This window comes from Teleopsis dalmanni, chromosome X (assembly GCF_002237135.1).
Source record: "Teleopsis dalmanni isolate 2A chromosome X, ASM223713v2, whole genome shotgun sequence".
Lineage (NCBI taxonomy): Eukaryota > Metazoa > Arthropoda > Insecta > Diptera > Diopsidae > Teleopsis > Teleopsis dalmanni.
In genome coordinates this window covers 53969650-53988348 of record NC_051848.1, presented here as the reverse complement: position 1 = coordinate 53988348, position 18699 = coordinate 53969650, and the positions used below count along the sequence as shown (strand labels likewise).

The 18699-nt window shown below is 27.7% G+C and overlaps 1 protein-coding gene across 3 annotated transcripts; it reads left to right on the top strand.

The window, feature by feature from the left end:
* Positions 1-2798: 2798 nt before the first annotated feature.
* On the top strand, positions 2799-18669 carry LOC119689396. 3 transcript variants are annotated; one of them, XM_038104220.1, is made up of 6 exons: positions 2799-3037; positions 17290-17349; positions 17504-17720; positions 17829-17900; positions 18134-18311; positions 18399-18669. In XM_038104220.1, the coding sequence occupies exons 2-6, from the start codon at positions 17295-17297 to the stop codon at positions 18576-18578; spliced, it is 702 nt and encodes a 233-aa protein (XP_037960148.1). In that variant the 5' UTR covers positions 2799-3037; positions 17290-17294; the 3' UTR covers positions 18579-18669. The 3 variants fall into 3 exon arrangements, with proteins under 3 accessions (XP_037960148.1, XP_037960150.1, XP_037960149.1); XM_038104221.1 differs by lacking the exon at positions 2799-3037 and adding an exon at positions 3673-3691; XM_038104222.1 differs by lacking the exon at positions 17829-17900 and having other exon boundaries at positions 2801-3037.
* The last annotated feature ends 30 nt before the right edge of the window (positions 18670-18699 follow it).

Below are 18699 nucleotides of genomic sequence, written 5' to 3'. Positions count from 1 at the left end.
AAAACCATTTAGGTTACTAAACTTCTAGAGAACTTTCTTAAAAGATTATTAACAGCATGTGAAGAACTGGTATATTACATCCAAACATTAGCTTCAGTGACAGAACAATTAATATATATAAATTTTCAATGATCAATATAGCACTGTAGAGTTTTTTTGGAATATGTATTTGGTATCGGGAAGATCTCTACAAAAATAAAACGCAATTTATATTACTGGTGAAAAACTTGCCTTAATATACCAATGTATGTAAGTGGATTCAGAAAAAGGTAATGTTCGGAGAACAAAATAGTACTGTGTCGTGTTGAAACCTGTCTGGATATATGCTTTTTGGAGCACTACAAGTACATCTAAATATTGCAAAAGTACCAATCTATAAGACGGTATAGAGTCGTCAAAGTTCCATAGTTTATCATACGACTCTATTATTAAGTAAATTACGTTTGTTAGTAAAAAAAATCTTTTAATGTAACTTAATGTAAAAATATATAGATATGCATCCCGAAATTATAAGAAAGCTTTTCCAAAATAGCCGTATTGGTAACAGGCCTCAGACCTATCAAGAGTTAAAGAAAAATTTAAATTAGGCATTATAAGTACACAACCAAAAGTAAACTCAAATGTAGATTTATAACAGTTGATTAAACGTGGATCTTCTGTGGTCTTTAAGTAACTGAAGAGTAATCTTGGCAGTGAATTAAAAAGATATAGTTGATTGTGATAAAGTCATAATTAGATAATTTTAGCTGGGATTCCAAAAATCAGTTGCTGATTGAAAGTCTCTAAAAGACCTTCGTCATTTTGACTTTCCATAAAGTGACTTTTGTACATCCAATAATGATTCAATATTCACTTGTGAATCTTCACTGTCTTAAATGCAAAAATTTTTGTCTACCAACTTTAAAACATTTATGGGTTGTTAGCTACGATTTATATAGTCAAATAGCAAACTTTAAATTATATATATAATGTCTTGGATGACAGTACTGTTTGACATATACCAATTAAATGTTGCTGAGAAATAGGTTCTTGAAATAGATGTCCTTTCATTTATTGGTTATTATGATCTGTACATAAATTTTTAAATTGAAAAACGGAATTTGAATCCTGTAATATTTATAGCATAGACTTATCTGCTAAATTCCTTAGCCAACGTCGCACTTGATTTGCACTGATAAATACTTGGAGATCTTACAAAAGAAGTTATTATATTTCAAAATCAATTGAACAGAATAACGTCAATGTATTAGAATATCTTTGACACTTAAAAAAATAGTTGGATACTTACAAAGGAATGCTTGGAAAGCGATTTGGATACATCAAAATTGAGGCAAAGTTTGGATTAGAGCATATAACACTATGAGGTGAATCATTCCGGACTTAATTGAAAAAAAAAGTTAATACTGGTAGAGAGTATATTGACAGAGACAAATGGAATAATGTTGATCCATTATAATATATATTCAAGATAGTATAAGAAACACTTGTGGAAGTATGTTTGGAAGGGAACTTAGAAATGTTAAAATTGAGGTAAAGATTGGAAAAGAGTAAATCCCATATATGAGATGATTTCAAGATTATATACCATATATTCAAGATACAATAAGAAATTTGGATACTTGCGGATGTGTGTTTGAAAGGGATCTTAGAAATGTGAAAATTGAGGTAAACGAGGTGAAGCATTTTAAGATTTGGTTTAAAAAAGTATAGTAACACTGGATGATAATATATTGTTTTAATGACTACGATGAAAAGCATATTGAAACTTTAATTTAAAGCAGGGCTGTCTAGAGCAGATGCGATCGCGGGTCAATAACAATCACTATACGGATTGGAGGGCCGCAGTTACAAATATATACGTTCATACCTGTTTTTGATAAAAATAAAAATACGGTTATAATGTTAAATTTAGTTTTATTAATTTATCACTTTAAATTAATTTATTTAGTATAACATAAGAATAAAATAATGTGGTTTTACCAGTACACCAAAAGAGAATTTGCGCAATTGTAGTAGACTTGTCGCGGAGTCGTACAAACATTAGCAGCGGGCCGCATGTGGGTCGTACTTTGGACAGCCCTGCTTTAAAGAATATATATGTCAAGTTCAAAGTAGCGCTGTTGATTGTCGGTGAGGATCAACATATCAACTGTTTGTTTTTTAATTGTTGTTGGTGTCTTGACTTGACAACTTTTTCACTCCATTATTACATGAGTTCGCTGTTGCAGCTGTTGCCGTTGCATCCTGGTATTATTAATAAATCTTGTGATTTTTTTTTTGGTTTTTTAAAACGATCTTGAAGATCAAGGTTTCGTATCCGTACAGGTTTACAAATTAGTCTGTCCGTCCCTCTGTAATAGTATTTGTCTCTTTCATGTAACTGGAAGTATAATTTACTTTACAGAGGTTAGCGAAAAGATGAAGAGCTTTTCAAGATGAGAAAAAAATAAATTTTAATACGTTTTTGAAATACATCGGGCAATCTACTACCATTTATAGTGATATTTATTGAATTTCATTTAGCATGCTTTTAGATTCCTTTACGGAAAAATGCAATTATATTTGGAAAATCGTTCAAAAATTTAGTTCAGAGCGAATTTTAATTAAAAACTTGGAGGAGTTTTTTTTTTTTTTTGAATTTTTGAGTATCTTTTTTAAAAGTAAATATTTCGTTTGCTGAGCTAAAATTTAAAAAATTTAACTATCATCTCTTGCTTCGTTACTGTTTGTTTTACGAGTGTCGTTGGTGTTCTTTTTTTACAATTCGAAGGTGTTTATAAGAAGACGTTCTAGTACCTGTTTTCTTTATTCACCTAAAGATTGCCGCGCAGTTTGGACGTGTTTTGAGTCGCGTTTAAAAAATTTACGACCACTTAATAACTAACTAACGAAATTAATTAAATAAAAACATTAAATTTACTTACAAAAAAAAAAAAAAAACAAAGAAAAATACGAAGTAACGACTTTTACAGAATTTATTGAAACAGTTCCGAACGAGCATTTAGAGCGGTTGTGTGAAAGATACTTTCAATTCAGTGTAAGCCGTTCATTATTTTTATTTATTTTGCGAATTGTATCTCAAAGACAAAATAGCTATTTTTTTTTATAATTAATTAATTAGTTTTCGGTAATAATCTTTTTGGGAAGAATAAATTTCTGTTATTGAATCTTTTTAAATATCTGTGAAATGTTTTGCTTGTTGCGTATGGCGCACTTAAATCTTATCTCAGCGAAAAATTATTATTATTGAAAAGACAACATTGAATTCAGGTTCAATGTTAAATTTCGTACGTAGTCGCTGCTCTTCTGCTCCTCTGCTATTTCAGATACTTTATGCTCAACGTTTTGATTAGTTTTGCAAGCGAAACTTTATGTTGACGTTGTTTTTATATTTCGAGTTGTGCGATTCAGCAGACGATTGCGGCTTTCTGAGTTTAACGATTCGTAGATACTTTTTTTTGTTTTTGCTAAGCGGGCGTTAATTTTATTTACAAGCCAAAAGTATTGTACAAACAACAATAACAAACAAACTAATAAAAAAGAAAAAAACTGTAAAACTATTGAAAAAAAAAAAATTGAAAAATAAAAATTAATTAAAAAACTTAAGCTTTTAAAATATTCAAATCAAATTTTTCTGTTGTTAATTTCCTGTTGTAGTTTTTTTATTTTTAAGTCATTTAAACAAACTAATGTGAGTAAAACTAAAATATTAAAATTATTGCAAAAAAACAAAAAAAAAAACAAAAATAATAAAATAATAAAAATAAAAAAAACTAAAAGAAACAAAAGTGAATAAACTCTGATTTAAGTAACAAATAATCTTAATTTAATTTAAATATAAATTTTAATTTACGTTGAACATTTTATTAAAATGTTTAATAATTTATAATAAAATAAAAAAATAAACAAATAATATAAAATAATAATATAATTAAATAATATATATTCATATATATTTTATTATGTTGAAGCTATTTGAGCCAGTGCACTTGAGCACTTTTACTCTTTCTTAACTCAAGGTATTTTCAAAACCCCTCTATACGCCTTGACTGGATTATTGTTTATCACTCCATCGCACTAAGCAATAATTGAACTCAGATCTGCATACCTCTCCGATGCCTGTAACCATTCTGACATTTGATAACGCGGTGTTGGTAAGTCTGTCAGTTTTCGCAAATAATTTCAGGGCTCTTTCCTTTATGTACTTTTTGATGGGATCAATCTTGTGGTCCCTTAGGATGTCATTCGTCCTAATGTACCATGGTACTTTGAAAAGTCTTCTCAGAGTCTGGTTTAGTGCAATTTCTAGCTGGCGAATAGTAGTGTTTAAAGCTACACATCCATATATATATTTTATATATATATATCAAATATAAAAAGGGATAATAATGAAAAAATTTGACTACATAAAATACTCTATAATTAAGTGACTTTTTCTGGCTAACCAATTCGGATATGAATAAAAATATATATAAACATATATACATAAATTTTTAAATTGAAAAACGGAATTTGAATAGTGTAATATTTATAGCATAGACTTATCTGCTAAGTGACTTTTTCTGGCTCACTAGTTCGGATATAAATAAAAATATATATAAATATATATTGAAATATTTGTATGAAAAATTATTGTTAACATATAAGAAAGTACTTATATAGAAATAAAAATCATATTATAAAAGATATATTATAAATATTATAAAAAAATATAAAAGTGAAAAAATTTAACTAATTAATTTACTTTTTTTAAATTAATCAAATTTTGGTGTTACGATATTACAGTTCTTGAGATTGTCAAATATTAATTATCAATGATCTGTAGATCATGGATATTGGAATAATCGAATGAAAAACGATTTATGAAACTTAACCGTAGAAATAAATTTTATGATTAATTGATTAATTAATTAATGTGGCTTAATAGATAAGAAAGTACTTATATAGAAACATAAAACATATAAATATTATAAAAGACAATGAAAGTGATAAAATTTAACTACTTAAATCAGTTTTAAATTAATTAATTAAAATAGTTAATTAAATAATAAATTAATATGATATTACAATTTCTGATATTGTCAAATATCCAATATCAATGATTTGTAGATCATAGATATTGGAATAATCGATTTAATGACGATTTATGAAATTTAACTGTAAAAATAAATTTTTAATTAATTAATTCTTTGGCTGATCAGACTGCAGCTCCGGGGAGCTGTCAAATATCCATTATCAAAGAACTGTAAAACATCAATATTGGAATAATCGATTAAATGACGATTTATAATATTTAACTGTAAAAATGAGTTTTTAATTCATTGATTCTTTGGCTGATCACACTTCAGCACCAGAGCTTGTCGGAATATTCATCAATAAACTTTAGATAATCTATATTGAAATATTCGAATGAAATATTATTGCTCATAATTATATAGATAATATAGATTTTGTAGATATTAATAGTGAGAAAATTTAACTAATAAGTAATAATTTGTATAAAAAATGATTGTTTACATATAACATAAGAAGGCAAATATACAGAAATATGGTCTATGTTCTTCCTTCTCAATCCTTTGTTCTTGATAGACCGTAGTTGGTGTAATGGTATATGTATAAATATATACTAAATATAAAGAGGCAGGGATAATCTTAACTTAAAAATTAATTACGAAAAATAAATTGTTTATTAAAGGATATTAATTTGTTAGTTTAGTTTCTTTACTACTATCTCATGCTCGTCTTTTATAGTTAAAATATATTCTTTGTTATGAATGTAAATACTTTTAAATAAAATATATATAAAGAATTATGTAAAAATACTCTAAAATCGTAAATAAATTAATAGAGAATTTTTGAGAATGAATTTTTAATTTAATTAATGAATTCATCAATTAATAATTAAAAACAAATCTACTAAAAATTTGAGTTAAATAACTTGGTAGCACTTTCGTATAAGAAAATACCTCATATATTCTATTCTATTCTATTCTATTCTTTTTTATAAGATGTGATCAAAAACTAAAGAGTTTAAGTTTTGCAAACAGTGCAAATACATAAAACTTTCAGGGCTTGCCTCATTCCCTTCAAAGTAGCCTATCTTTAATATTATTTACTTACGGTACATTTTTTCTCTGTGATTGTCATTGATAGGCGTGTTAGAGCTCTCCAGAGCTCAAGTCATGTTCAATGTCTTCTTGATTTTTCTGAAAATATTTATACTATTCATAAACCAATGGTTGTAATAGGTCAATATAAGCCTATTTTGTATTATTTGAAATGGTTTTTAACATAAACCTATTTAACACAAATGTTTTGGTCCAATATTTTTTTTAAATGTAGATCTTGTTATCAGCTCAGCAAGTGTACACTAGGCATTGTAGGTGTCTTATAGTTAATATGTATATTAATAGCAGTGCAACCGATACATGAAAAAAATATTTGACTTAACGAATAAGATAATATTGAGCGAAAATTTATATCTTATGTTTTAACTATAAACATTTTTAAAACAGAGTATAAAGAAGCTTAATAATGTCACTTTTAAATATTTTAAAAGTTTGCTCTCATCTGATTAATTGACTTTTGAAATAGTGAAAAAAAACATTATTAATTGTATGATTCGAATATTTAATGTACATTTCTGCTATTGGTGTACATTCGTTTTATAATCATTCTTAGTTCCAGAATTCAGATTTCGGATCAGATTTCGGTTTAGAGTATTTCTGTAATGTACAAAGTCAATGGCTTTGTTTTGCTAATTTTGTGGGTTCATAATTTTAAGGATTGCTTCTACAGCGTTTATTCATAGATTTCCTGGTCTCTTTTTGTACTATAGTTGTGTTGTTTTTTTATAATATTTTGTTTGATTGTGCTATCATCCGGCTATCATCATGATGTGACAGAACCATGTTATTCACTCGATTTTGATGCAACAGATGAGATAATACTTTTTCTTATCATAATTCTAGAGTACAATCGAGTTAAAAGTAATACATAGATGATAGCTGTCTTTCTGATCCAATTATATAGAATATAGTCAGCGATTGTAGTTCAATTGGGGGCAGTTTTACAAAAATGTATTCGGATCATTTAAATTTTGTCAGTTTTAGTTACAGTAGCCGCCCACTGTAAATTAACCTCAATCTCTCGGGAAAGGGTTTGTAATATTCTCGAGGTGAGAGACGACGAAAATCCAGAAACCACTTTTAGTTACAGTTGCTGCACCACTTCTTACTGATTGGAATATATATATATTTTTGTGCCTTATTTGGAGTCTACTAAATACTGTCCTGGATTAAGATTTTGCTGCTTTATAGATATTAAAAGTCGTTTCCGTTTTAGCGTTCTACACACGTTTAAATAGTTGTTTTTGGATTTGGGTTCAAGAGGTGCGGTTCAAGAGGTGTGACCTTAAAGTCCTTAAAAAGTTTTACGAAATCACTGCCTCACAGAATATAATCAATTTGCCTTATGAGTTTGGCATATTACATACATATTATACATTATAACGTACATATTATAGGATCTTCATTTGTCTTTGCAAAATAACTGCTATGACAGATAAACTGAAAGTATGTGGGAAAGTAAATATTTTAGTTCTCTTTAATTTGCAGGATATTAGAATTCTATTGAAAGATAAATTGATTTATTATCATTATTCTATAATATACTTTATTACTGAGAATTACAATATTCAATTACTAATCATATAAGAGTTTACAATAAATTATATCTTTCTAACATTAAAGTGTTAACTTTATTTAGTAGACTTCTAGTAGAAAGCCTATACAAAAGACTTAAGTAAAAAACTTGTTTTCAGAATCCATTTTTAAATTATTTTTGAGAAGAATCTCTCTGATATATTATCCACTGTGTTATTTTGAGTTAAAATCAAAAAAAAAAATTGTTTTTTATATAAAAAATAAATTTATTAATCCAAATATTACTAAGTTTTTTTGGGCACTTTCCGTTGTTTTTCGGGTAGTAATACTACTTGCTAATTGTAGTATCCAGAATTTTGGCATTGATAACGCAATGCAGATGGATTTCGCAACCCTTTTATTAAAAAGTGGATAAGATTTATCATTGCTTAGAGACTCAAGAGTAATGCAACTAAAACCCTTGTATCTACAAAATCTAATGTTTGATGTTCCGTTTGGACAATAGATGTCTCGGGTAATTATTTTTTCGATGAGCATGAGAGAATAATAATCGTAACTGTTAATTGGTATAAAGCCATGAAAATTTTTCTGAAGTTCAAAGATATACAAATTAGTGAGAGGTTTTAGATTCTTCAATATTCCTAGCAGTATATTTTACTTTGTCAAACGTATATAGATAACTGTTTATGGAAATGTTTGAAGCTATATATTATATTTTTTGATTTTCTAATATAGAAAATATGGAAATATGGTAATATGGAAAGTTTTATTCTAGTTTGTTTTATTTCAACTTATCAATAGGACCTTCTTGCAGTTTGACTTACTTCATTCGAGTCGTTCTACCATTTAGTCTTTAATATGCACCTGTGTAGTCTGGCGATAAAGGTCTCAATTATATATTCAGATTTTTAAATAGAAAATATTTATAGGTTATTGAAAATGGTGAATATGCTTGGTTAAAGAGTGAAACTTTGTGTCAGAAATTTGCTTAGCAAATATGCTGAATACGAAAAAAAATTATATGTAAACGTATGCATTGTCTTGGTAGATCTCATATGATATTATTAGGAAAATTTTATTCTCTAAAATAACATTAAAATATCTCACTAAGTCTTATTAGTTATTATTATTAATTGTTTACTTACTATAGATGAAAGAAAAGCATTATGATACTCTGTACATTCAAAAAAATTTTGGACATCACCTTCCCGATCAACTTTATGATTTTCACTTTAATTATAAATGATGCTCTTTGCAGTCCAAATTATTTTGGTCATCACCTCCGCAACCAACTTTATGGTTTTCACTTTTCACCACGAAAGCGGTTCAACTGGTAGAGTTCATTACTTTCACTGTTGCATCCTTTTGGAGTCTTTATATTGGATTATTTCATTAAACTTGAAGTTGAATTTACCAATTTGATATATAATCTATGTTGGATATTGCAATTTTATTTTTTAATGGAGTTATGTAGTAGTCAATAATTAAATTAAATTAATGCATTCATAACTAATTAATTAAAGTTGAGTATTTTTGCTCTTGAGCTCAAAAAATGTGGTACCAGGAATGGTGTTGATATGTACATAGATTGGGATCAGTATACTGCCAACGCCAAAGAAGGTAACGACTCCCCCACTAGGTAAAGGAAAACCAACCTGACAGTTCTATAAACTTAAAGAAAAAAAGTTTCTCTAAAATTAATAAAAAAAATATATCAAGAATTTATTCCCTTCTTTCTGATTTTATAACATAAAATTACGACCATCCAGAAATTCATTTTGGGAGTTTTTTTCTTTTTTATTAATTAAAAAAAATTCATTTCTATATATAATTGCATTTTTAATGAATTTGAGTAAAGTTTGACATTTTTTTTTTTTGTAATTCTTTGGTTAATATTATATTTGGATTTATGTTTTTTATAAACTTTCCATTATTTAGCATAAATTAAGTATGAGAAAGTTGTGAACGATATATTATACATATATAGGTATACATATAATATATGAAGTAAGTCCACTCGTATACCTAAATACATATCTTTGCATGTTTTCAATATTTATTAATTAAAATCTTGGAAGAAAAAATTAAAACTAGTTTTTAAATTTTAATAAATAAATTAAAGAACAAAAATTATAATTCACGTGATATAATTTGTTTGTGTATTAGAGTAGCTTTGCGGTGTAAAGCAAATTGATTTCTGAAGTCGTGACCTCTACGTTATGCAAATACAATACAGATGAGGCTAAAAGAATCTAAACACACAAATAAGTGTTTCCAGCGGTATATATACATCATAATGAAATATATTATGTAACATAATTATCATTATTAAATATAATTAGGGAAGATTTGGTTTATTTGACATTTAGTTCTGTAATAATCTGCCAAAATTATTTCTATCTGAATAATTAAGGGTTGTAACAATTCATTTCCTATCTGATTACTTTCTTATCTTAAAAAATAATTGATTCTTTTTTTTTTACAAAAAAAGTAACATTTTCTATATTCTGTTTGTCATAGGTTCGGTATAGTTAGGTCTATTTGATTTTCAACCTAGGGAACCATATATGCTTGTCAACGTGTAAATACGTGCTACTTTTACTGACTTAAACTTTTGATCGACCTTCTCCGGTGGTGTAACTAATTGCAATATATAATTTGGAATAATTTGGGATAATTTGGGAACCCTATATTAAAACAAAGAAAGCAATCTGTACACAAACCTTGAATCAGCTTCAATTTTTCTTCATAAGCAAAAAGATGAACTGGGAAAATGAAATGTATTGGTTTAATTATCCCTGTATTATTTTTGGACTGCGACCCTACGCTCCTCCTAAGAGTTAAAGGATTTAAAGGATTTATATATATATATTTATGGACTGTAAACTATGCTTTAAACTATGTGTAGTTCAAATACGAAGTATTAAGAATTTCTGCTGTTTATTCATATTCATTATTCAGCCTTGCGCTTACTATTTTACTAATTAGAAACAACGCATAAACCACAGCTATACAAATTATTTTAATCATTATAGATTGTTGTTTCTTATTTTAATGTCAACATTATTCTTTGTACAACATCTACATGTCTATATACTCTAGATCGCTAGCATTATCAGCGATCTAGCATGATCAGCTCAAGAATTAACTAAATTAAAAAATATTTAGATTAAATTTTTCTCTTTAACCCCCTAACCCAAAATTAATTATTTACTTTATACGTTGATAATTTCTCAGCATTAAAAATAAATACTCTAAATGTATAGAAAACGGTGAAACTTAGTACAAACTAATTAATATTTATATAGGGTACGAAATATTTTGGCTAAAAGCAGTTATGTTCCAATAAAAATAACGAAAAATCGGAAATAAAATTGAATATGTAATGGCACAGCTCGACATGAATTGCTAATTATGCAGTTCAGGCTTATAGTTTAGTGTGCCAATTTTCTGTAATGATTAGCGTGATTTGAATTTTAAATTAATCAAAATTATAATTTTTATTTATTTTTATTTTAGAAATTGTATAAGCCCCAATTGTTTTATATATATATTATTACTATTACTATTAAATAATAGGCTATCAATGCACTCCGACTTAAAAGATCTGTTGTGCACCTAAAAGCCAAACTAAAATAATTCTAGACAATTTATAAATATCGTAATTGCTGTCGGTTTAATTTTAACTATTTGATTTGGGTCTAAAATCCCACTTCCAAGGTAATCAAGTCTATGTCTTGCCACCATTGTGCAGGACATAAACGGTTTTTCCACGTTAGAGTTTCATCTAGAATTACTTCTAGATATTTAATTTCTTCGGATAATATTCAGTCGGTGGCAATTAGCTTAAGGGTCCCCTAGACTCATTTTCTTTTTTCTGGCAAAGAGTACTATGTTTATATATTTATATATACGTCATATATAAATATATTTAAAAGGATAAACATCAATTTTGCGATATCTTCTTTATTTATCCGTTCGATTCTTGTCGTTTTGTCTATCTGCTGGTAAAATATAATATTCTCAGTTGTTGACCTAGTGAAATAAATTTTATTATTCCACTAGGTGGACTTTTCAATAATATTGTTTACCTATAATCAATAGTACTCTAGAGTCTTGTAGTGTTGGAAGTGGTTATTAAGCAGGTTACTGGTTCCAAGTTACGTTATTTTTACATTTTTATTATAGATGATAGAAATAGATGATTTCTTAAATTAAATATATTCGTTTCTTATTTTCTAAAATGTTTATTTATTTGTCTATCAACAATTATGGTTCGACACTTAATACAGTTTATAAAATAATACGTCATAATAGCTGTCAGCATTACTTAATATACTTCATAATGTGTAAGCAATTTATTTAATAATTTATTTATATTAAATAATTAAATGATTAAAATATCTAAACTTAGATTGGTTGACTTACACCTCTTATCTACCGTCTTTTACAGATGTTGACATCAATTGATTTTGTGAAATTCAGAATAGAATATCATGAATCTTTCTTCTGTCTCTCTCTCTGCTTCTATCTCACAATTATTTGGAAATGAATCTAGTTCCTTCTTTTGATTATTGCTCATTCAAGAACATGTGGGTCTGCAAAATAAAGTTAGATGATATTGTGTAGTTTTTCTATATACACAATATATGTTCTAGGTTATGGTTTATTATAATCCCTTATTAAAAGTATTTGTCTACAAAAAGAAGAAGCCTAGAAAGTATAGTAAGCCAAACACAAACAATATGTGATAAATGTATATATGCCGAATCTTTAAAAAATGTCCATTGAAAGATAATAAAAAGTTAAAAAATTATTATGTTTCTTTAGATATAGCCTGAAAAAATATACTTATATTATACGAGTAGTATACTCGTTGTTATGAAATGTCCATTGGTCAGTGTCACTTTCTAAGTTTCCACCACCAAAATGTGTGATCAAAACATTACAATAAATACTAAGCCCACGGGTCTAAATGTTTTAGCATACGCAGTGACTTCTAAAAAAGGGAGGAGGTTTATTTATTAGGACCAAGTCTACTGGTCTGTGTCTACTGGTTTTATAATATTTGTTGCATTTAATGAATGAGAAATGTATTTGTTATAGAGGTTTTCTATATAATGATTTACGTTTTCTCCGTTTTTGTTTTGTATTTATACAGAACATTGAGATTTTGTTGGAAAGCATTAAATATTCATCAAATAGGTTAGTGACAAACTGCTCCAAGTGGTCATATGAGCAGTTGTTCGATTTTTAAGTTCTTTCTTTGTTCATTTCAATCGTACAATGTTTTTTGTTGCAAGCTTAGACTGGTTGGTTGAACCTTTAGTGAGAAGAGAGTGCTGGATCTTCAATATAAATGCAAAACTTATGTACAAAAAAAGAAACAACAAATTTAAATTTAATTTAGGTTAAAGTTTTTGGTTAAATGTTGTGAGGTAATTACATTTTTTTGTGAAAAGTATTATATTATAAGTATACATGTTTAATATAAGTGCTTCAATAATGCAATATATATTATTAATGCCTGATTCAATAAGTGTAGTTAATAATGTTGAATACTTTTTTTTCTCATTTTGTTAGTTACTATAATCCTCTTTATTTCGCACTAGTTATCAGCCTAAAGGTTATAAATTTTTTATTTATAATTATTTTTTTTTTAATTAGTGTAGTTTTCGTTATTAAAATATATGTCATATAAAATAAGTCTTATATGCTTTTATTGTTTTCTTTCAGTTTTATTTTGATAAGAAATTATGTGATTATTCAAATAAAGAAGTATTATTAATATGTATATATAATTTTTTCACTAGCACCAGCTAACTGCAGAGACAGACTGAATGAACTGAGTGGATGTTTCCATATTCCATTATCGTAGAGCATTATCTTCATCATCGAATCGGTTCCAAAAATAATGTTTTAAGTTATATCAAAGATCAATTGATGCAGAAAACTGTAGTAGTATTTGATGATTTTTATATACTTTAAATCATCAAAAAATCATCTATTAAAAAAACGAGGTTTTATCTTCATTTGAGTTTTTATATCTATATATAGAGTTTATATATATACACACAGTAGATTTCAATAATTTATTTACTTTTTTTTTGTTTTGTTTGTGTTTTATAAATTTCTGTTAAACACATAACGTGACTTAACTTAAAATGTTTAAAAAGTTACTCAAAAATGCAATTAGACGATTTGTTTACGATATTTTCTTAAGATTTACAATGTTGAAATTTGTTAGGCACTTCAAATTGTTTGCTAATGAATTTGATTGACTCAAAGTGAAATTTTTTAAGATATTAGATAAACAGAATCACTCGGGTATGACATCATATGTGTATGCAAATGTAATTTTAACAATTTCATTTGTTAAAAAGTGTTGAAATATTCAAAAATGTTCAAAAATTAGAATATTTTCTCTAAAAATTTTGTCATTTTTGACACACTAATGTTGAAGTAGTAAAACTGTGTACACAACTAGTAAGACTTGAGATACTTTGTATCACTTAAAATTTCAATTTGATTAGGAATAACAATAAAGCGACATCTACTAAGGGAAACATGATTTGATTCCTATGTACTTCGATCACTTCTTTGTTTATTATTTGAAACATTATTAGCCGTAATTTTTTCTTTCAGAGTAGCAAAAAGAATACTCGCAGCTTATGAAAGAAAATAACAAAAATGCTCTTAAAATCTTCAGAGTTAGGTTTTACTTGCAAAAAATTTAAAGTCTTAAGTTTCAGTGCAGTCTGTTGTGAATGTTCATTGGAAATGCTTACCATTACCCTTCTAATATTTCAATAATATAATAATAGCGACTTCAATGTCTCGGGGATCGCTTTTTCACTGACTTGGAAGAGATAACGAAAGCAAACTTATCAGATCTCCTCAACTTCATCTGCAAAAAGAAATGGTTTAACAAGGATTACAAAGGTTAGTAATTCGCCTCTCTCGGGAAAATTTTTGAGGGCATCGCAATGCGCTTTATATGGCTCCGAGTGGAAGTACTGACAACGGTCAGCACGCGCCTTTCGAACCTAATCTAACCTAACCCTTCTAATATTCATTTTATTTAATTTAATTAATCTTTTCTTAAATTTAATTAATTTTTAGCGCTTACAAGTTTTTTATTGTACACAACCTAACAAAAAACATATGTGAAAAAAAAAGCATTTAACACAACTTAAAAGTGCTGCCAACTGTTTTCAACCAGACTTTTTGTTGTTTTTTACAACCCTGAAAGAAAAAAATTACGGCTATTATTTATACAATTAAAATAAAACTAATTTTAAAATTTGATTTGATATTCGTAGATCAGGCATGATAGAGAATACTGGGAGGTCTTAGTCAGCTAAAAGTAATTCCTTTAAAGTATATATAAAGTTTTATTAAGGGTTCTGTTCAATTAGAATACTTCTTGCTGAGTATTTCCTAATATTAGACGGAAATTGAAACTTTTGCACTAATATAATTCCTGTGACCAAGATAATAGGAGTAGTAATACAAATCTCAAAAAACGGGAACAGAAGTCTTCTATCCTTTAATGCCGATATATTCTCCCTTTAATTAGATATACCTTCTTGAAATGGTAACGTCACGTCATGTCATCCATGAATATTATTTGAGTTTATTTAAAAATTATTATTATTTATTCATTTGAATAAATTTTAGAATATAACTTGATGATTATGTATGTATTTATTTCTGCGGCCCTCCACTTTGTACAGTAATTTGTATGGCCCGCGATCTTATCTGCTTTGGACAGATGGGTATCGCGTATGTGTAGAACGAAACAAATTGATATATAATTATATATCAATTGGAATATAATGACTACTTTGTCTATAACTTATTTGACTATTCCTTTATAAGATCTATAAATTTTAATAATAAGGCTTTTCTAACAAACAAGCTTAAATAGATCAAAAACAGGGACGCACAATTGGTTGACATGCTTCAAAGGACACTCTATAGAGAAGCATTAGATCTTATCTAACAAAAATTATACCTATATCCACATTAAATGATTACAAAAAAACTGAATGAATACAAAGTTTTAATAACTTAAAACAAAAATTTTATAATAAAAGATTCGCCGTGTCTTTTCGATATGGATTGTACAAAAAGTATTCGACGTTTTTCTGTTTGTTTAGTTGTAACTGAAATTTGGTTTTGATAAATGATTGATGACAGATTGGTGATTGATTATTGGTGAACTTTTTTTGTTAAGATTGATTCTTTCAGTTGGTTATAGAAAAGATTGGGTGTATTTGACCCAAACTTTGATTTACTACGACAAAGTTAAGAATGTAGCACAGACATGAGACCCGATTTGTGTTATTTTTAGTAATAGTATGCTTTTGAATTAACTGCTATGGAATGGTTCATTTACTTTTATTTTGGAAATTTAAGTGTGGGGAATGTATATTGTTTATGTAGACTGATTACCGAAAAATTGAATGCCGGTGTAGATTAGGATAAGTTGAAGTGCCGGCCCTGCCTGTTATTGGCAAACAATGAGAATTGGATTCAGAAGTTGTTTATAAATTATAGTTCCATAATTCGCTGATCCATGAACAGATCTAAGAAACAAATTAATTGTTTTGGTTAGTTAATTAAAAGTATTAAAATTAATCTGCAATTTCGTCAGTACGATTAAATTGCACTAATTTAGAATTGTTATCGATTTCTCTTGATGTTTTAATTCTAGATTATATGTTGGAGATAATAAGTATAATGTATATATAACTACATGGGTAAAATCGTTGTTTGGCGTCCGTTGTTCGCTGTAAGAATTTAACACATCTTTAGGATGTTTTAGAATGAATGATAGATAATTCTTTTAAGCACACTTATTTTTTTTAAGTCTTTTTCAAAACCATTCCATTTTGATGGATGAATAATAGCATAGAAGAATAAGATAAGTAACTTCTTCACATTTCAATAATATCCAATTTAATATATGGTATATTCGGTACTTTCTTTTATACAATAATTAGGTGTATCTGTATAGTTCCATAATTATAGAACCTCGATCACGACAATAATACGTAAGATATTTAATATGATTATCTATATATTTTATAACGACTTTTTCAATTTCAAAGCTTTTTAAAGCTTATATTTCCAGATTTATTTTAATAAATGGGTGTCTGTCCGTCCTATTATAATGTGTTATTTAGTACCATAGTCATCATTAAAAAATCTTCAAGATAAGTGGAGTAACCATATATGTTCTTTACATATATGTTCTTGAAATTCTTCAAGATTTCTGTATTAAAAATTTCTTCAATAATTTAGTTTGGTAAGTTAGATTGGTCACTACTTGTGTTGAAATGGGCTTTGGAGAACAAGGCTGCCACTTGAACCTTACTTTACATACCTAGTATTTTCTAAGTAACAATTTCAAAATATACGCGACACAAAAAATATATAGTCTCTTAAATATTTTTTCTCTTTAAAATCAAATCTCTATATATAAAAAATTTTTGTTGTGAGGTGGCTGATATTTAGCAAAGCTTTCAATATTATTGATAATTAAAAATAAATATTTATACAAAATATATTTAAAAAAATTAAAAGAAATTAATATTTGCTTATATATATTATCTTTCAGTTAATATGTGGAAGCTTTTATTTATTTGCTTAGCGGTAACCATTATGAACACCGCAGCAGGTAAGTGTTAATATAAAAAACAAAAGGCAAGAAATTATACTGTAATGTATAGTGTAAATGCAATAATTAAGTTTTAAATAAACTCAATTATTTTACAAATTAAATGAAAATGAAACCAAATTATAAACAATAAAATAAACTAAACATAACGCAGGTAGCTATGCTAGCGCAGGTGGGTTTGCCGGTGCAAGTGCCGGAGGCTTTGGTACTGGCGGCTATACTGGTGGGTATGCTGGAGACTATGGTACCGGTAACTTCGTTGGTACAGGTTTCGGTTATGCACCAGAATTTGGTTTTGGTTTCATTGACCCGTTCGTATTCCATCAGCAATTGACTGCTTCGATATTGGCTCAACATGCAGCACAAAATAGGTGAGTCCATATAGTTGTCATATAGTTGGTTTTTTAAAACTTGGTGCTGGTGGCTTGTTAACACTACTTACATACTGTATTATTGTATTTTCCCTATACTTTCTCTAGTGCACTAGCTTCGACATATTCTACGGGCGATGCTTCTGTTTACGCTGATGCTTCTCAGTATCCCGATGATGAGTAAATAACGTTTAGATAATATAGATGCTTTTTTGTAGTTAATTAATTTTTATTAATACTTGAGAATTAATAATTGTAGTTTTGAAAATGTTGAATTTTAGTAATTTAAATTTTAATGTAATTTTTGAATATATTTTTAATTGTATTTAATTAATAATCTAATTCACTAATCTAATCATTTTCATATGCAATTTATTTGAAACAGATGAATTAATGATATAAAAATTTTTTAGGCAAATACAGCAACAAATTGCAGCACAACAAGGCTACTTCGATAACGTAAGACGTCAGCCAGGTTATTATAATAAGGGTTACAAATCTCACCGTTATGCACCCAATTTCGCAGCCGCTGGTGCTTCAATTGGACCTGGTGGTTATACACAAACTGCCTATATTAGTCCCGAAAATCCCGTATGTATAATATAATATAAACAAATATATGTATAGAGTATTCACTTCTTATATATGAATGAAACTGAGCACATGTTTTTTTTTCAGTCTGTACCCAACATACATAACAGATTCTCATCTGGTTCCGGTCCTGGAGGTTATAAGGGTGTTTCGGTCAGCTCATTCAGTTCCAGCTCCGATGTTGATGGCAAGCGAACAAACTATCGTGGTGCTCAAACTACAATAAATGATAATGGCAAGGTTACCACATACAGGGTGCATTCTTAAGTTATTCACAGACACATGGAGTTTTATGATATTATATATAATATATATATTTAAAAAAAAGTGTTAAGATTGGATTTGTGTATAAATGTAATATTTTTAAAATTTTGTTTTAAAGTTTAAA

Coding starts and splice junctions, on each gene's coding strand:
- LOC119689396 (XM_038104220.1), top strand. CDS start 17,295: ATGTGGAAGCTTTTATTTATTTGCTTAGCGGTAACCATTATGAACACC. Junction 17,901..18,133: donor TCTCAGTATCCCGATGATGA/GTAAATAACGTT, acceptor AAAATTTTTTAG/GCAAATACAGCAACAAATTG. Junction 18,312..18,398: donor ATATTAGTCCCGAAAATCCC/GTATGTATAATA, acceptor TTTTTTTTTCAG/TCTGTACCCAACATACATAA.